A 21049-nucleotide genomic window follows, 5' to 3' on the forward strand; every position below is an offset into this window, starting at 1 on the left:
AGCAGTTATGATAAATCTCCTTATATCAAAAAGCATATAAACAAATAAATGGCCTCAAGTCCCTGACTCAAACATCCTGAAATTCCTCACAGAATTTCTTAAACTTTTGGAAAGCCTGGATTTTCAAATGATTGAACTTTATAAAAATGTAAGTGAAAAGATAAGATGGTCAAACTTGGCCACGATACATACAACAAAAGAGAAATCATATAATAATGGTAATGCATTAGTTCACATTCAAATCTGGTAAAATATCACACCCTTCACAGAAAATGTGCAAAAAGGAGAAAACACAAATAATTGGAAAAGTATTCATCCACAAAGCAATGCCAATTAAAACCATACACACACACACACACACACACACACACACACACACACACACACCCAATTTTCCATTTTTGGAATTGTTTATTTATCAAAGAAAAAAAAATGACACCAAAGATGGTACTGAAAAACTAGCACTAGTAGTAATTATTCTTAATAGCAATTAACAATGCTTATGATGTTGTCAGAAGCAATGTAACAAAACATTTAGGAGTCATACTAATATGTATACCCTACAGTCCACAACTGGATTCTTACCGTAATAAATTTAAGATACCAAATATCTCTTTTAAAATATAGAGTATTTATAAAAACATAGCAAACTAGCAAAAAAAAACAAGTACAAGGGAAAAGCAAATCATGAATGAACTATCATTTATTCATTACAAAGGGAAATTATGATGACTATAATAAAATGAGGAAACATTAGTGATATACATTTAAGTGGAATAAATACAAAATAAATTCATTTAAAAACATGATTCCAACTAAAAAAAAGCAAATGGGCAAAATGAAAGAAAATTCAACCCTATGCTGTGGTTTTAAAATCTTTGGCTTACTTCCCCATTTTTCTTGTCTATCACTTGGATGCTTTGGATTTTTGTTTTACTTTTTGTTTTTGTTTGTTTTGTTTTTTGGACTTGTTGATTTGGATTCACTTCCATTTTTAAAAATATAATTTCTGAAAAGAGCAAAGGGTTTTCTTCCAAATTCTTTTATTATGTTCAGTTAGCCACTGTACAGTACATCATTAGTTCTTAATGTAGTGTTCAATGAGTCATTAGTTACACACAACACCCAGTGCTCATCAGGGTGATGGGTATTAAGTAGGGTATGTGTCGTGATGTTTTAGATTTTTATTGTAAAAAAGAAACATACCAATTGTTAAGATGTCTTTAAAAACTACCCATCTACATTTATTCTTTAGACATGATTCTTTAACATGATTCTTAGACTTGACCCCTAACCCAGAAATTCATCTGGTTCCCTACCCTGTAATATTTACTTTCATATACCTTCCTTCCTATAACCCCTTTCTCTTCATCACCTTTTATAGTATCACCAGTTCCCCATTGTCCCAACTTGGTGTTTTCATCTTTAAATGTAATTCTCTAAGAAAGATGCCAGAGAACTTTATTTTAAGGGAGAAGATAGTATTTCAAGCTTTGCCTGCCATTCAATATGTCACAACTACTTCAATCTGCTGCTGTAGTGACAAATACAGCCACAGACCATACACAAATGAAAGGACATGGCTGTATGCCAATAAAATTTCCTTTAGGGAAACAGTCAGTGGGTAAGATACTTTACTAACCCTGCTCTAAAATAATCCTAGTAACCAGTGCTGTTTAACTAGCACTTGAGACTAGAATAGTACATAGCATCAGAAAATCAGATGATCCTATATGCACATCATAATGTATGATTTAAATATAGGGGTTCTTGGCTGGCTCAGTTGGTAGAGCATGTGACTCTTGATCTCAGGGTCATAAGTTTGAGCCCCATGTAAATAAATAAATTAATTAAATTATAATTAGGAACTTACAAGAGTGTATTAACTGCACTGAAGATCCAAAAAATTCCTGGTAAAAAAAAAAATTTGCTTTTCTCACTTAATTATTTAAAAATGGCCTTACTCTGGGGAACAGCTAGGGACAATGATCAGATTCCACTGTTCAAAATCAATCCCATGCCCTGCAATCAGCTCCAGGTAATTACTGGAGAATGCTGAGTAAAGGATTCAGCAGGGGAGAATTCTCAGAAAATTTTTTTCTATCTTTTAAATTAAAACAAAATAGTGGCTGTAAACAGGCCTAATTAATGTGAGTTGAGGGGTAATATATACCAAAACAGAAATAAAATCTAGAAGAAAACTCATCTATAAGCCTCCTGCCTCCTAGTTTCTAAAAAGTGTATTAAACCCTTTGGACTACAGGCATTCAAATCTTAAAATTTAAAAAAGGTCACATAAAACATAAAAAGACAGACTGTAAATAAATCTACATCACATTAAAAAAATCATGGGTAATATTTTTATTACATTGTCAGCTGAATCAAATACATTGATACATTGTCAGCTGATTCAAATACATTGCTGAAAACAAAAAAGTGAAAAAAAGACAAAACAAAAAAAAAAGGAATAATTAGTAAATATGCATGGGAAATTATTTAGCTTATCTGATTATGAATGTGATGTGTTATAATTCAGTAGGCACAAATGGTATGTAATTAAAACCACCAATGCGTGTGTAGTGTATCGTAACTGGCATTCCATTTTCTCGGGGCAACAGAGACTAATACTTTGTAATACAATTTAGAAAATGTACCTAAGCTTTTATTTCTGTTCCAGTTTATTTTCACATCTGCATATCTGAGGAAATGATCCTATCTAGTATGTTATGCTCAGCAGTTCACTGAAGCTTTACTGAAACTACCAGGAAAAAGATGAAGTTTCTCAAAAAAGGTAATTACAAAACATTCATTACCAGGATATTCAGCAGCATTTATAATGTAGTATGTTTATATAATATTAATTGGAAAACCAATAGAAATTAGATACAAATAAAGCTACCTAAAAAGCATGTACTACAATGACTGCGAAACTTAAGTGTCTGGTTAAGAAGACCAAGGTCCTACTGCTGGCTTTTACTTTTTTAATCTTTCTGCAATGTGCTTATAACATGATTTTTTTTAATTAAATTCAATTAGGAAATTTTTAAGAAAGAATTTATTTTAACATATCCCAAATAATTAAGTGACCTCTAAACACATTATTTACTTATTCCTAACTGTGACTGAATCAGTTCTAACCTGGTTTTTCACTTGGAAATCAGCTACCTGGATGTTCCAATACTGCTTTAACCACCTCTTGGTGTCTCAGCTAAGAATGCCTGTCTCAGTTCTGCCTGGAAATCCACCACAGGTACTTGCTGCTGCTGAGATCGCCTTGGGTACAGCTGACACCTATGACAAGAACACAATACATAAAAATTAATACAAATGGAAAGAGATTTGCCTATATGGGCAACAATAAGAAAGAAAATGTAGAGACCCTTACATTTAAAGAGAGCCTCAATTAGGGTCAGAGCTTCCCATTATCTTGTGAAGAGACTATAAGAAACAGGAGTCTCTCTGTACACAGAATATGCAAGGAACAGAAAGATACTTACTACTTTGGGGATACTACCCGAGAAACTTTAAAAAAAAATTCTTTTTGTTTTAAAAAGCCCCGTGGAAAAACCATCAGAACCATATGCATTACTGACTTTCCAATCCTATCTGGAAACAATTCTTTAACCCTTAGTAAGAAGACAGAGGCATTTGCTAGGCATTTCCAGCAAGACACTAAGGCTGATATCCATACTAAATACCCCAAGGAGTAATCACCTGAAACAAGGAACTACCAGAGCCCAGGCTTTTAGGCTCTCAAACTATATAAACTGACTACCAATTATTTGAAAGGGAATTCCAGACAAAAGTCCTCAACATATCCCTATGGATCAGTAATCTGGCTGTGAATCTGATTCTGTGAATAATGATGTAGGAAGTGTTACCAGTTAATAAGACAATCGTAAAACAAAACCAAAAAAATCTCCACCAATTCTGCCCTTAAGTGTGTGTGTGTGTGTGTGTGTGTGTGTATACAAGTGTGTGTATACATGTCTATTTATGAAACTACTCAATAGCTGTTAGACTTGGAAATGGGCCCAAAAAAAGGTATTCCACTATTTTTCTACAGTTTTTAAATGACATTTTTAACATTCTGTTATATAATAAAGAATTAGGTTGGACTTTGTCCATGGCTCATGGGAGGTCATCTCTACATTCTCTAATTTACCAAGTGTTAGAACTATCTTCATTATTCTTGGTGGGCCCCTTGGATCATACCTGAGTTAATGCTAACAAGATGATTCAGGATAGGGGCTGGCCAATCCACAAAGACCAACTATGTGATTAGAGTGGAGGGATGTGGCCTGACCTCTTGGGAAGTGATGGCATCAAGGGAGATTGAGTTCAACCACATGATCACTGATTCAATCATGTTTAAGTAATGAAACTCTAATAAATAAACTCTAGAAGGCAGGGTGCCTGGGTGGCTCAGTTGGTTAAGCGTCTGCCTTCAGCTCAGGTCATGATCCTGGGGTCCTGGGATCCAGGCCCATGTCAGGCTACCTGCTCAGCAGGGAGTCTGCTTCTCTTTCTGCCTCTCCCTCCCCCCTGCTCATGTTCTCTCTCTCACGTGAATAAATGAAAACTTAAAAAAAAACACAAAAAACTCTAGAAGGCACCCAAAGTTCTGGTGAGCTTCCTGGTTGGTGATATATGTACACTGATGAGCTGAGAGTGTTACAACCTAAGGACATGAAGTTATGGATCTTGCCCTATAAGCCTGTACGTATGGCTTATCCTGATTTATAGCCCCTACAGTAAACTTAACAGTAAGTATAGCACTTTTCTCAAGTACCATGAATCATTCTAACAAATTATGGAACCTGAGGAAATACTGGAAACTTCGAATCTCTATCCAGCTGTTCAGAAGTGCAGGTGGCCTAGAAAGTCTACGACTTGCAGCTGGTATCTGTATTAAGGGTAATCTTAGGGAGGGACTGTACCCTGAACATGCCAAATCTGCACTAACTCCATCAAGACTCTGAATTTCATTGCTCATGCTTTTAAATTGTCCTACTTTTATTTGGGTATTCTTAGTTCCAATAATTCATTACCAAATGGCAACTTAAAGTCTGACCTAATATGGTTCTAGAAGTGTTTCAGAGAAAAAAAAAAATTATATCCTTCGGCTTTTTTAAACTCCTATTGGAGTGTTCCTCTTGGATTTAACCTGAAACCCAGCTGCAGACTAAACTAAAACTAATAAAATAAAATGCAGTACACGTAACATTCAGTTCATAAAATGCAGCATATAATTTAGAAAGACATCTAAAAGGGTACACAAAATAGACTCTCCAAAAGACTCTCCAGCCCCAATCCCCAAATTCTCTCAAATTCATAATACATCAAGAAACAGGAAAGACATTCACCAGCCCCAAAAATCAAAAATTGATTTACTTTATAGATCTACTGGAAGATGGTATAACCATCAATTCCAAGAATATAAACCAAGGAGCTTCTATTAACAATTATTGTTGGCCTGTGAGAGGTTTTGTCTGCATCGTTTTGCTTTTTATTCAATTTTGCTTGTATCTTGGATGGAACATGAATCACAAATCTTAATTAGCATTAGAACCAGTAACCACATAATTTCTCAGGGATACTGACTTTTAGCACTTAGGGTTTGGGAAAATGTGGGATATTGATGGATTATCATTAAAATAAACAGACTGCAACTATTAACTATCCCAATTATGAGAGAATTCTGAGCATATGTATCAGTATGCAAGGCTTAGTGAGTATTAATACTGCTTACCCATTTTATAATCCACTCTCAAAATGGAGAGAAAGGACTGGGGAAATTACACTATTTCCCTAACTCAAAACTCCCCTCCCCGTTTAGCACCCTGTAGTATTTATACATAATATAAACATCAGAGGTCAGGAAATGAATTTATTTCTTCTTTGAAAGCAATAAAATGTTTCCATAGATTTGGACAAGAAAATGACACCTAAACAGGGCTTAAAGATGAGAATGAGATTACCTGTTATGCTGGTTCACACTGGTCCTGCATAAGATAAAGGCTCTAATGAAATTTAACTATGATAGAACCATTACCCACTAACAAAAGATCACCCCTCAAGAGAATACCCCATACCTCAACCACAATCTCTAAACAACCTCAAGATACTTCCCAAGATTCTGGGTAAAAATGCCACTTTTAGTTATACACAACTAATGAATCATCGAGCCTTACATCGGAAACCGGGGATGTACTGTATGGTGACTAACATAATATAATAAAAAATCATTATAAAAAAAAAGCCACTTTTAAAAGCTTTTAAGTTACAAAAGACGTTACAGGAGAAAGTTAATAAGGCAAAAAGTCTATTATAAAGGACAAATTATAGGGGCAATTGGGTGGCTCAGTTGGTTAAGTGGCCAAACTCTTGATTTTGGTTTAGCTCATGATCTCAGAGTTGTGGGGCTGAGCTCTCCTAGGGCTCCAGGCTCAGCAGGGAGTCTGCTTGAGATTCTCTCTCCTGCCCCTCTCCACCCTCACTTGTGAATGGCCTGCACTCTCTTCCTCTCTCAAATAAATCAATCTTTTTTAAAAAGAACAAATTAGGGGCGCCTGGATGGCTCAGTCAGTTAAACGTCTGCCTTCAGCTCAGGTCATGATCTCACAGTCCTGAGATCAAACCCCACATCGGGCTCCCTCCTCAGTGGGGAGGCTGATTCTCCCTCTGCAGCTTCCCCTGCTCGTGCTTTCTCTCTCTGTCAAATAAATAAATAAAATCTTTTAAAAAAAGAACAATTTATATAGACTATCCATTCACAATACTTCTTTTAAAGGAATTCCCAAAATAAAAATGTAATAAAATAATGAGCTCAGATGAATAAACAGGGAAGATCGGGAAACTGTTAAACTCACCAGTAATTTAAAATGTGCAAATCAATATATTGCAATTTACCCATATATGAAATGAGCAAATAACAAAAACAGAAGACAATATTCTACCCCTATTTTATAATAGCTTTTTTAAAAAAGCTTTATATTTGAGGAACTGAAATGTAAATAATATTAATAAGGAATATTAACTTTCAAATTGACTGCCCTTATCTTTGTTAATAGCTAGGAAATGCAAACCTATCCATCAGTAAGCTAATCATAAATGCAATTGTTATTAAACCACCCATCCTCTACAATTTGTAAAATAAATAAAGTATTTATATGCATTGGCATAGATCCCCAAGACCTATTGCTGCAGAATAAACCTCACATATGTAAAGAGATCACAAGTATGCCTCCCTCCCTGTCCCCCCTTCCATGTGTGCATACATATGAAAGAACAGGAAAAGGTCTGGAAGTATAGACATCTACATATCTGTGGATTATCTCTAGGGAGGGAAGGAGATGAACTGATGGTCAGTTGAAGTAGATTCTTTCTATGTCAAAGTTATGTGTTTTATAAAGTGATGATATTCATGTATTTTTAATATTTGTCATTTTGGAAAATAACCAAGTAAAACAGCTTTGGGAAAGGAAAAAAAAGGTACCCACTAATTCTGTCAAGATTTGTGATAATAACAAAATGCAAGATCCAATAAATACTATGTATCAGATCATTAAAAATGTTGGCATATTTTCTATTAAAATTGCCCTGCTGGAAACCTAAATTCAAAAGTGTGGGGGGGTGCCTGGGTGGCTCAGTTGGTTAGGTGTCTGACTCTTGATTTTGGCTTGGGTCATGATCAGGGTCCTGGGATGGAGCCCTGTGTTAGGCTCCATGCTTGGTGGGGAGTCTGCTGGAGATTCTCTCTTTCCCTCTGCCTCTCCCCTCACTCACTCTCACACTCTCTCTTCCTCAAATGAATAAATAAATCTTTTAAAAAATTAAGAAAATAAAAGTGTATGTATCTATGTGTAGATATCCTATGTAAGGACAGGAATAAATGTATACATTGCAAGTTTTTTTCTAAGATTTTAGTTATTTGAGAGAACACGAGTGAGAGCAGAAGGAGCAGCAGAGGGAGAAGGAGAAGCAGGCTCCCTCTTGAACAGGGAGCTGAAAGTGGGTTGTGGGGCTCAATCCCAGGACCCTGGGATCATGACCTGCGCTGAAGGTAGTCGCTTAACCTACCGAGCCACCCAGGTGCCCCACATTTCAAGTTTTTAATTGGATAAATGTATTAACCAAAAATAAAAATCTGAATAATGCAACATACATACATAAATTAGCATTCGGTCAATGAATAAAAAATTTTTCAAACATAGAAGAAGTGATTTAGTAACAACAAATAAAACAGAAATAATGTAAATATCATAGTTGAAGGATGTAGAATTTTATTGATAAAACCTACCTACACAATTGGGAAAAAATGCATTTTATTAAAATTTTTAACATAAGTTAGTACTACACGGACGGTTAAGGTTGATTTAACTGTTTTGCTATATCTTCTATATTATAAACCTAGGTTTCTCTCATTAATTAAATTGATTTCAGTACCCCCTCACTGCATAATACCCCGTTCAAATCTGAACAAGAATTCTAAACTAAACTGGTTCTCAACCCAGACTATACTCACTCTTGGTTGCTCAGTGAGGCTGTCCTTCTACGTTTGACTTGGACTTCCACCTCTGGTACGTGCTGTTCCGTAGTCCGTCTCAGGTGTAAGCGGTCCCTGAAGCAGAAAGAGGAATTTATTTCATAAGACTTCATCAACTTTAAAATAACCACTTATTTAAAGGCTGTATTTATTTTTTTTAATATTTATTTACTTGAGAGAGAGCGAGTGAGAGAGAGAACAAGCAGGGTGAATGGCAGAGGGATAAGCAGCCTCCCCGCTGGGCAGGGAGCCCAATGTGGGACTTGATCCCGGGACTCCAGGACCATGACCTGAGCTGAAGGCAGACGCTTAACTGACTGAGCCACCCAGGCACCCCTAACGGCTGTATTTAGAACTGTATTTAATATGATGGAGTTTTTAAAGTACTTGTAGTCTAATTACAACAAGGTACGGTAGTAATGTACATCAATTGTATCTCAAAAAAAATGGGGGAAAAGAAATGAGGCAAAATTTTAATAAGAATATCCTGCAGTAGTCAGGATCTATCCTAAAGCCACTTTCTCCCTTTAGAAGCCCCTTAAAATCAGGGTGGCCTGGGTGTCTCAGTCAGTTGAGCATCTGACTCTTGGTTTCGGCTCAGGTCATGATCTCAGGTTCTCAGGTTGGTGAGATCAAGCCTCATGTCGACCTCTGTGCTCAGCAGGCAGTCTGCTTGAGTTTCTTTCCCTCTGCTCCTCCTCCCACTCACAAGGACCCTCTCTCTCTCTCTCTTAAAAAAAATAAATAAATCTTTTTAAAAAGCCCCCTGGGGCACCTGGATGGCTCAGTCAGTTGGGTGTATGCCTTCAGCTCAGACCATGATCTCAGGGTCCTGGGATCCGGCCCCACATTGGGCTCCTTGCTCAGTGGGGAGCCTGCTTCTCCCTCTGATGCTCCCCCTCCTTGTTCTCTTTCTCTCTCTCTGTGTGCCAAATAAATAAATAAACTCTTAAAAAGAAAAAAAAAAAGTCTCCTGACATCTGGGAGAAAACTGGGGGGGGGGGGGTGTATATCAGAGAATTAAGCAAAAATATTTATTTCCACTTATTTTTACATACAAATCTATATATTTAGAGATATACTTATATGCACTAAGCTACTACCTACATACCCTGAAAAAATAGCAATATTGATTCCAAAGCTGGTTTGAAAATATTTTTAAGATGTTTTTATTTATTTGAGAGATAGAGAGCGAGAGACAGCAGGAGTTGGGGGTGCAGAGGGAGAGGGAGAAGCAGAGTCCCTCTAAGCACTCTGATGAGGGACTTGATCCCAGGACCCTGAGATTATGATCTGAGCCGAAGGCAGACACTTACCCAACTGAGCCACCCAGGTGCCCCTGGTTTGAAAATATTTTATTAGGACAGATCCTTTAGTATAATGGAATAAACCATAAAGTTTAAATTATAAAATTTCTCCTTAAGCAAACTTCTGCGCAAATGTTTTTTTCCTAGGATCTGCAAAACAAGAAATAAAAGTGATGCTTAAGCAAAAAATTATTATAATACAGAAGACCAACATAGCTACCACCATCTTATGATCTGCTGAACAGCTCACAAAATGGCTGCTCAAGGGATCTGAGCACGTAATCTCCCACCTGGGAGATTAGAAACTACAGGAACCACTCTTAAAGCTGCAATTTAACAATGTTAATCAGAGAAGACAGAGGAAAAAGCATTTTACAAAAGTCATGCAATGGACTATTTCCACGGCAGAATTCAAAGGAAGCATCCCCAAAACTAATTTTTGAACCCCTGCTATTTTCAAATTCATGTTAGATTATGCAAAGTAACCAAATCAAATAGCTTTCCCAAGTTGTTTTACTGGTTCAAAAACTTTAGTGTTAAAAAAAAAAATTAGTGTTTTTATCAAACAATAGAAATCACTTAAAAATCACATATGTACATATCAGATTTTTTAATGATAAAAGTACATAATTTGCTAATCTCCTTGACCTTTGATTAAGCAATGGTTTCTTAGATACCTGAAGTACTAGAGAAAGGAATCCATACATTGGATTTCATCAAAAGTAAAAAACATATTTGCTTCAAAGGACACTATTAAGAAAGTGAAAATACAACTGGCCAAATGGGAGAAAATATTTGCAATTCACACAGCTCATTAAAATTCAGCATCCAGAATACTGAAGAACTCTTACAACTCAATAATAAAATGAAAAAATTCCACTTAAAAATGGGTGAAAGACTGGAACAGATCGCTTTCCAAAGACATACAAATTTACATCAACACAAAAGATATTTAATATCACTACAGTCATTGGCGAAATGCAAATAAAAACTACAAACATACCACTTCACACCTCAGGAGTGGAGGAGGAGGTGGAGAAACTGGTAGTGGGAATGTGAAATGGTGGAACCTCTGGCACTTCCTAAAAATGTGAACCATGTAGTTAGTATTTGACACTAACTGCACTCAAAGGGGGAATAAATATGTATGTGCTGCTGAAGCAAGCACAAGAGGTGGTAAAATAGAAAATATATATATATATATTTGAGTGCGAATGTTCCTAGCAGCATTAATTGTAAGAGCCAAAAAGTGGAAACAACCCAAAGTACAACCACAAAAAAATGGACAAACCAAATATGGTGTGGCATGGTATATTCAATACAATGGAATGTCATTCAGTGACAAAAAGGAATGATTTACTGATGAAACATGGCTTCATAAATATATTTGTAAATATTATATTAAAATTATATAATAAAAAGAACTATCAGAGACCTCCATATTATAGACCATAATTATGATTACTCTAATAGTAAAATTGAAAATACGCCATTACCAAAAAATTAAAAAAATAAAAATCTTCAGTTCCTTTATCCCTTCACAGCAGTTGCTCGGTATGAAAAGGTCTAAGTTCATAGGAGAAATGAAACAGCACACAAAATTATTCAATTTTCTAAATCCACTTTTATTTTTTTCCTGTTCTTTTCTTTTTTATTATGTTACGTTAGTCACCATACAATTCAATTTTCTAAATCCATTTTTAAAGCTACATGTAAAATCATCAAGGAGCAGCACTGTTTTCATAATATAGGAAGTTTGTTCTAAATATACATACATGTGGGTACATTTATAATCTTCCTACTGTATTTCCAACCTAGAAACCAGCTTTCAGAAAATAAGCATTTAAAGGAAAAATAGAGAGGTGCCTGGCTGACTCAGTCAGTGAAGCATGCAACTCTTGATCTCAGGGTTGTGGGCTCAAGCCCCATGTTGGATGTAGAGATTACTTCAAAATAAAATCCTAAATAAATAAGTAAACACTAAAGGAAAAAAAGAGGGGGTTTGTTGGCTTAGTCGGTAGGGTATGTGACTTGATTTCAGGGTTGTGAGTTCAAGCCCCACATTGGGCATAGAATATACTTTAAAAAGTTAATTAAAAAGAGGGAAAAAGTTATATGTGCACAATGTTCATTTTCTGCTCCAAAATTACTTTCATTAAAAAAAATAATAATTTGGAAATACACTGAGAAGCAACAAATGATGAGATCACACAATATTTTTCCAAATAGACTAACGTTCTGTCAAATATATGCCTTACATCCTGCCAAAAACCTAGTAAAATTCAACTACTCAGATCTCAAGAATGAAAAAGAAAAAAAGAAAATGTGAGGTAATCTCAGTCTACAGATATTCCCATAATCATGAGAAAATCAGTGCCTCTAAACCAAAACTTGTGGAACCATCAAAAAGAAAATTCTAAGCCAGCCAACATTCAGGCACTGAAGACCAAAGAAATGACTCCCTTACACAACCTTTGTTAGTTAGAGACAACCTTAACCATCAACAACTCTTAAGCTTTCTGCCTCTGGGCCAGAAAAATGGAAGGGGCGAAGGAGACCAGAAAGAAAAGCCTAATGTACACTGAAGAAAGATAAAAAATCTCATTGTCCCTGTCATGTTGGACAATACTCATACCCTGCTTAATTCAAGGATTCTTTCTAAATATAGCTAAGTAGCAGAGTACAGTGTCAAAGTAAGAGATTAAACTCAAAATAGACTAAAGACCTAAATGTGAGACCTGAAACCATAAAACTCCTTAATTAAAATATAAGCAGTAATTTCTTGGACGTTGTCCTTAGCAACATTTTCCTATGTAGGACTCCTCTGGCAAGGGAAACAAAATCAAAATTAAAACTATAGGGTCTACACGAAAATAAAAATCTTTTGCACAGCAATGGACAACATCAATAAAAAGAAAAGGGAACCTACTGAATGGAAGAAGATATTTGCAAATGATGTATCTAATAAAGGGTTAATGTCCAAAATATATAAATAACATAAAACCCAACACATACACGTGCGCGCGCACACACACACACACAATCAAAAAATCCCGTTAAAATATGGGCAGAGGAACTGAAAAGACATTTTTTTCAAAGATACACAGAGGGCCAACAGACACATGAGAAGATGCTCAACATCACTAATCAACAGGAAAATGCAAATCAATACCAAATTAGATTTCACCTCACACCAGTGAGAATGGCTAGTATCAAAAAGACAAGAAATAACTCTTAGTAAGGATGTGGAAAAAAGAAACTCATGCACTCTTGGTAGGAATGTAAACCAGTGCAAAAACTGTAAAACAGTATATACGTTCCTCAAGAAATTAAAAATAGAAATAGCACATGATCTAGTAATTCCACTTCTGAGTATTTACCCAAAGAAAACAAAAGCACTAATTCAAAAACATACATGCACCCCTGGATTGACTGTAGCATTATGTATAATAGCCAAGATATTAAAGCAACCATCTAAATGTCTGTCAATAGATGAATGGATAAAGATGCAGTATATAAATACAATATTATACAACTATAAAGAAAATTTTGCCATTTTTGACAAGATGGATGGACCCAGATGGTACTATGCTAAGTGAAATAAGTCAGAGAAATTCAAATACCTTATTATTTCACCTATATGTGGAATAAAAAAAAAAATAAGCAAACAAAGAAACAGAAACAGACACCCAAAAGTACAGAGATGAAACTGGGGGGGGGGGGGCAAAATAGGTGAAGGGGAACAAATCTGAGCATATTCAGAGGAAAGGGCAGGAATAAAGATGTAGCATCACCACACATGGGGAAAGTATTTCAGCAATGAAACATAGGAGAGATGCACTGCGCAAACCAAGATAATACAAAGTAAACTGAATAAACCCAAACCAGACAGTACCTTGTCTTAAATAGCAATACAACAATCCCTGAACTGTTTCCTTGCACTAAACCACAGAAACGGTTCACACTGCCTTGTCATTTTTGAAAAGCCCTGATACTAAGCCAAATATTCGGTGGGCAGGGCAGAGACCTTGAAACCTCAGAGGTCTTTCCAAAGGGATCCGCCATATTGAGATTCTGAGCCTGTGTGAAAAACTACAAAATGGCTGACCAGGATAATACACACTCATTTTGCAAATAGCTAAAATGATCAGAAGTTAAAGCAAAATATAATTATTTGAAGCAGTATGTGTATGCAAGTAGGAAAAAATGAGCAAACCGTTAAGTATCACAGAATTCCAGCCTTCTGCTATTTTTAAAACTACTCAAAAAGAAACAATTCCACAACAAAGCTTTCCAAGGCTTCTGGGTTTACATTTTCCTTCATTACATTCCAACTTAGCACAACCATATTGTTTGTGACAGAGGGGGAAAAAAAAGAAAAAAGGCAAGCCCATCAACGTTCTGGAAAGAAAAACAAAGTCCTTGAAAATGCTCCCCTACAAAGGTGGAAGAACACAGATCACTGGAATAGTTACTTTGTTAATTATATATTCTCACCAAATTTTTATAGTACCTCCAACTTCAAAAACGATGGATCAAAAGCATCACTTTAAAAACCTGACTGGGGCAAGAATTCTCTAATCCAATGTGTACTTACAGCCGTTTAGCATTCTACTTTTCTGATTCTCTGTTCCCCTTCACCAAACAAAACTTAGAGGTCTCAGTTCCTAAGAACCCTGGAGGAGCCCTGATCCCCAATTTAAGGAATCTGTATATAAAAGCGGCATCACAAAAAGAACATCCACAGATTAAGAAGTACGACAGACCTTAAAGGTGATGCAGTAGTACAATTATCAAACCTGCGAAGTGGAAATCGAATGTAATAAGGCGTTTTCTAAATGGTTACTGAATCCCCTTTGAATATTAAGAACAATTAGACTGCTTATAATACAACCCAGGGAATCTACAAAAATGAAAATGCAGGCCTCTCTAAAAAGTCAGAGAACACTTAAACTCAGCACCACTGATAGAGACTGCCTTAAGTAGTAGCACTGTGGTTCATGGGATGACTTCGCCTTTCGTGCCCTGCCTGTAGGCCCATCTCTCCCTTCTACAGCGCAATAAAAAGGCAGGGGCACAGCATGGCTGCCCGTCTAGGCAGGCACAGAATGTACACATCCATTGCCCCGTTGCCCTCTCCACTCCAATGTAGCCTTATGGGGAAGGGGTGTCCCAAGGTACAAGCTCAGCAAATCCGTGTCTTCCTTCCTTCCACCACTGCAGCACAAGAGGAAAGGAGCAGCCTTTACAGCAGACAGGTGAAGGGGGTAGCTGCCAGCCCCACCAAGCGGACGCTGCGCAAACCCCCTCCCCTGGTGCCCGCCCCATTGCCGGGCGGAGACGCTGTCTTCCCCGTTGCGCCTGCGCACCCAAAATCCCGCACCCTTCCCCACTGCAGCACTTTGGGGAGGGGGCAGCTGCCCACGTTGCCGCCTCCTCCCCTCAGCACTGCGCTTTGAAGATGCCGCCGAAATTATTGCCTGGGAGACGCTGCAGAGACTACCCTTCCCCCATTGCGGCACTGGGGGAGGGGGAGGCTGCCCCCCACTCTGTCACGCCTGCGCAGATCCACACATCTGCAGCGGCAGCCATCTTTGGTGAGCCGCACAATGGTCGTGACGCGGCAGTGGACCCCTGAAAACCTTATTCCCAATGCAGGGAAAATCAGTGCAAAGAAGACACGCCTCTGCAGTATTACATCCCAGAACCCGGCGTGACTCTCACAAGTTCATAAAGCAAGCTCTGCACAGCATATTCCTAATCTTACACCAAAACCACAAAGGAAGGAATTATAAAGGAGTAAAATATCTAAAGACAAATCTGCAGCTATCCCTTCAGGTGAGCAATGGATAGCAGGTTCACCCTAATACAAACTCTTAAGACTGCTTCAGATCAGAGAACAAGTGAATGTTCTTCCCTTTTTCTCAAACTAAGGGTTGTGGACCACTCGGTGCCCCTTCCGTCAGCCCACCACCAGACGCCTGGTCCACCACCCCCGCCCCCTCTTACCACGCTCACTCATTCAACCACCAGCATGGCGGCCACTCTTCCAAGGGTTCCCACACACCACCATCACCGCCCCCACTGCCACCCAATCACCCCTCCTGTCAAGACCATAATGGCTGCCTTGCCACCCCCACACATACCATATCCAAGGTGGGTCACCCCTTTCACCGTGTCACCCTCTTTGTATCACCCTCACGGTAGCCTCCCTGCCACCGCCCCCAAACACCGCCATGGCAGCCACCCCCACCGCCCCGTACCACCTCCGCCTCTCCCTATCGCCACCATGACGGTCACTTCGCTGCCTCCCCCCACCATAGCCACCATGATCACCTTACTAGTCACCCTGCCATCTCTTCCAGTGGCCACCTCGTTGACCCCCGAACTACCAGCACTACCACCGTGACTACCCCCTTACCTCCGTCACCACCAAGAACAGCTTATACTCCCTACCACCACCACCACGGTGGCCACCATTGCTACAACCACGATCACATCATAGAGGACACCTCACCCTAAAGACCCCTCCTTATCACCACTGCAGCCACCCTGCTACCCCCCTCCAGATACCACTGTCACCAATACCGGATGCCCTACCATGTCACCCTCTCCTTGGTACGGTGGACTCCCCACTGATCCCACACCGTCGAACCTTCCCCTGCCCTTCGCACCACAGCCATCACAATATACCCTCCCCAACCACAGTCATGGCCTCAGATCTCAAGGACAAAGGGCCACTCTAGAGAGGATCTGATGGGACACGATACAGTGGCGTATACCAGCTGCGATACGACACAACATGATCAGAGCACCGTCCACGGAGGTACAACCAATCCCCAAACCTTCAAAAGTGTCCCATTCAGTTCTCCAGAACAAAGAACTTTAGAGCCCAGATTCCCACTATATACAACAATACTATTAAGTTCTGCAAACTTGGAACACTGAACAAATAAAAATGACTATTCCCCAGGTTGTCCCTAAGGGAACAGATCCACACAGCTAACCTGGCCCGCTCCATCGCGCTGTTAGCCGCTCCTCAGAACAGACAGTCAGGCATCTCCGGCGACCCCTCCACTCTGCGCTTGAGTCACTGCAGCAACACCAACTAATCACACCAGTTCTACCTGCGCATGCGCAGCAAAACGCCCCTCCGGCTTTGGCTGCGCAACCGCAACAGTTTGCCGCAGTGCTGAGGTCCTGCCGCAGTGCAGGGGTGCCAGCGCCCCTGCTAACTGGAATTACCAGGGCCTGATGTCTACTGGACTCCAAATAACCAAGGCTTTAGCGCCTTAGCAGAGGGACTCCAGGGACGACATCACCACCCTGGCGTTCAATGGCACGATCTCTCTTTTTTTAAATACGTGTAAAATGTTGAGGAAATAATTCTTGCTTCCCCAACAAATATTTGCAGACACCATGGGCCAAACAATCCTGATTTAAAATTATCTTCATGTCTTCCTATACCATGTCAGAAATGCTGATTTGGAAAAGTTAAATTGGTGCAAAACCACAGTCAATCCTATATTGCTCGATAATCGAAGCCCAGTCTAGAAGACAATCCCTTTTAAAAGATATATTATTTGAATTTGGTGCAATTTCTTTCCCTCTTTTTCTGCTTTCTACGGGTTTGGGGTGTTTTTGCTTGTTTTTGTTTTGCAAATTGTGAAAATTATGCCAAAACAATCATAATGTAATTAAACTCTTCAATACAGAATGGATAAGTAACTAAATTGGAAAAGTTGTCTACTCAATTCGTATAAAATGAAAAATGAACTTGGATTCCAACATAAAACAAAACCTTTACATAGGTATATTGAAATTTTTGCCAATAATCAGTGATAACTGGAGTGGGGAAGATAGCGCTTTCGCACAACAGCAATGAGCAAGTAGATACAATGATTTTTTTTTCCCCCTAATAACACCCTCTACAGATTTAAGAGACACTTTGGTAACTCCAAAATTGTTACATATGTGTAACATGGAAAAAGACAATGCTAAGGAGAGAAAGTTAAGGAAATAATCCTGAAGCTGTATTTGCATAGAATTTTACATAGCTTTGCTATTTTCTCAATTCTCCATGTCAAAGAACTGAGAGTGAGGGTGGGCTAATGGTGACTAAATGGCTAAAATCCCTTCCCCATCCCCCTAAGCTAATGCTCTCTTTCCAGTCATCTTATGCTACACAAACGACTGTGAAGAGACATGTCAATACAGACATCTATCATAATAAAATCTTGAAAACTATGTAATGTGCCTCATGAAAGATACATAGGCTAAGTAAAATTTTACCTATATATAGAAATAATAATAGACTGATATATATAAATATAATTCAGCTCATATAAAAAATGAATCATTTGAAATTATCAATATTGAACAGATTTTGATCTACAAAATTGCACTAATAGTTCATTTTTACACATTCTTGTGAAGTAACATAGGAAGGAGTTCATAACATACTACTCCAAAATATGCCACTCTGGCATACTATTTTTAGTTACTCCCCTATAAATAGAAAGTCAATGCTGATCATGGGAGTGGATAGCAAAATATTATGTAAAATTAATGCTATGTGAATATTTTATGTAAATATATGTTTATATGCACGTTTAAAAAAATGTATGAACCAATACACAACACTATAGTGTTGAAAACCATCCTTGGACTCAGACTCATTTGATTCAAATTCTAGTTTTGAAACTTGACAGCAGTGTTACTTCAGGCAATTATCTAACTTTCGGTGTCTAATTTTTTTTTTAGTCTGTAAAATATGGGGGAATTGTACTTATCTTATGCAATGATTTGACAGCTAAATGAGTTAATATGCATATATAGAACAGGGTTTGATTCAGACCAAAACTATAAAAGTGTTAGCTCTTCAAACAGCCCCAAATATTACTATTTAATATTTAATAATATTTAATAATATTACTATTAAACAGTGGTAACTTCCACTGGGAAATAAAAATTGGGTATATATATTATTTTTGTTAATTAAAATCTGTACCTTAATCATATTTCTTCAGATTTTTCTTAATGTCATTTTCTCATTGCAAGATACTGCACACATGTTCAATAGTCAAGTCCCTTTAGGCTCCTGTTGGCTGTAACAATTTGGGTATTTTTTTTTAATGTTTTTACCAGGTTTATACTTTACACAGTGATAATTACTTTTAGAATTAAAAAATGAATATTAAGATAAAACAAAATTATACTTAATTCTCAACTCTAAAATACTTGATTATCTAGTTTATTGACCCATCTTTCAAATCCTTTCAAGCCTGCTCTTTTTGACAATTCTGACCACACTCCTGATAATTTTCTGGCTGCTCTACCACCTTAAGAAGCTGACTTTAGATGCCAAAGAAGACAGGATAAGCTCCCTGAGCCTTACACGCAATCCAAAGAGAGCTGCCATATTGGATCACTCATATACTTAAAGAGTATAATTTATATCAGTTTACAAGCCTAATTGAGCATGCCCTGTAATTGAGAAGTAAATATGCAAAAGAGAGAGAGGGAGAGAGGCTTCTCCAATACGCTTTGTTATAAGGACTGTTTTGCTAGACAGATGTGTCTCCCAACAATTCCATTTTTTCCAAAGTCTAGACCTATCCCCAAGTCATACTCTAGAAGGTATAAGCTTAAGGGACAACAAATCTGGAGTAAAACTATTCTCAAAATAAAAAAAACAAAAACAAAAAATAAAAAACAAAACCTTTTCTCTACACAACTGAAGGTAAAGAATCTGCAAAACTGATCAGACTCCTCATATACAAAAATTAAATCAAAATGGATTAAAGACTTCATGTAAGAGTTTAAAATATAAAACTCTTAGATGAAAACATGGGTGTAAATCTGTGTGACCTTGACTTAAGCAAGCAACATTTTCTTAGATAGGATACCTAATGCGCAAGCAACCAAAAAAAGAAAGTGGACTTCATCCCAATTACATAAAAGTTTTTGCTTCAAATAACACTATTAAGAAAATAAAATGACAACCAGCAGAATGGTGGAAAATATTTGCAAATATCATATAAAGGAAGTCTTACAACTCAACATAAAAAGATAAAATAAACTGTGAAAGAGTTGAATAAATAATTCACCCAAAAATGATAAACAAATGGCCAATCAGCACATGAAAAGATGTTCAACATCATTAGTCATTAGGGAAATGCAAAAGATTAGCTCAGTGAGGTGCCACTTCACACTCAGTAGGAGGGCTATAATCAAAAAGACAATAACAAGTGTTATGGAGGATGTGGACAAATTGGAACCTTCATACTTTGCTGATAGGAATGTAAATTAGTGCAGCCACTTTAGAAAAAAGTTTGGTAATACCTAAAAATTTAACCATAAAGTTATCTATAACCCACAACTCTACTTTTAAGTATATAACCAAAAAGAAATGAAAACACACATCTATGCAAAAATTTGTACATGAATTTTCATAGCAGCCTTATTATCACAGAGAGAGGAAATAACTCAAATGTCTATCAGCTAATGAATGGATAAACAAAAATATGTGGCATGGCATATCTACAATATAATATCATTTAGCCAAAAAAGGGAATGAAGTATTGATTCATGCTGTAAAATGGATGAACCCTGAAAAATGTTAGTGCTAAGTGAAAAAATCCAAACATAAAAGGCCACATTTTTATATGAGTTCACTTACATGAAATATCCAAAAGAGTCAAATCCATAGAGACAGAAAGCCAAGCAGTGATTGCCAGAGAATAGGGGAAGGATGAATACGGAGTGACTGCTAATGGTTATTGGGTCCCTTTATAGAATGATAACATGTTCTGGAATTAAATAGTACGGATGTTTGTAAAACATTGTGAATATACTAAAAATCACTGAATTGTACAATTTTAAAAAGGTAGATATTATGCTGTATACATTATAATTTTTTTTAAATTTCCAACTGAGGGAAATTTTACAAAATACCTGAAGAGTAATCCAAAAATTGTCAAAAACAAAGAAAGTCTGGGAAGTTTTCTGAGTTTTGTTACAACCAAGAAGAGCCTTGAGAGAGGAGTCCTAGATGTAATGTTATCCTGGATGAGATCCAGGAACAGAGAAAGGACATTATGAAGAGACTGAGGACATCTGAATAAAATATGAACTTCAATGTTGGTTCATTAATTGCAACCAATGCACCATACTAATGTAAGATGTTGATAAT

The 21049-nt window shown here is 37.4% G+C and overlaps 2 protein-coding genes across 11 annotated transcripts in view; both read right to left on the reverse strand.

The window, feature by feature from the left end:
* Positions 1 to 3261, reverse strand: part of SNRPN (small nuclear ribonucleoprotein polypeptide N) — a 39312-nt gene extending 36051 nt beyond the window's left edge. For 8 of the 9 annotated variants that reach the window (XM_048221242.2, XM_057303605.1, XM_048221236.1 and 5 more), the window contains exon 1: positions 3139 to 3246. The gene's annotated coding sequence lies outside the window, so the exon portion shown is untranslated. Of the gene's footprint in view, positions 1 to 3138 lie in introns of all 9 variants that reach the window. The other variant, XM_048221248.2, reaches the window with a different exon arrangement.
* Positions 392 to 16964, reverse strand: SNURF (SNRPN upstream open reading frame). 2 transcript variants are annotated; one of them, XM_044388359.3, is made up of 4 exons: positions 16863 to 16964; positions 8528 to 8623; positions 3166 to 3291; positions 392 to 2422 (listed from the first exon to the last, which is right to left on the reverse strand). In XM_044388359.3, exons 1-3 carry the CDS (start codon positions 16874 to 16876, stop codon positions 3186 to 3188), a joined length of 216 nt encoding a protein of 71 aa, XP_044244294.1. In that variant the 5' UTR covers positions 16877 to 16964; the 3' UTR covers positions 392 to 2422; positions 3166 to 3185. The 2 variants fall into 2 exon arrangements, with proteins under 2 accessions (XP_044244294.1, XP_057159591.1); XM_057303608.1 differs by having other exon boundaries at positions 3139 to 3291.
* Positions 16965 to 21049: the final 4085 nt, after the last annotated feature.

The sequence above is a fragment of the Ursus arctos genome, unplaced genomic scaffold (assembly GCF_023065955.2).
Source record: "Ursus arctos isolate Adak ecotype North America unplaced genomic scaffold, UrsArc2.0 scaffold_28, whole genome shotgun sequence".
Classification (NCBI taxonomy): Eukaryota; Metazoa; Chordata; class Mammalia; order Carnivora; family Ursidae; genus Ursus; species Ursus arctos.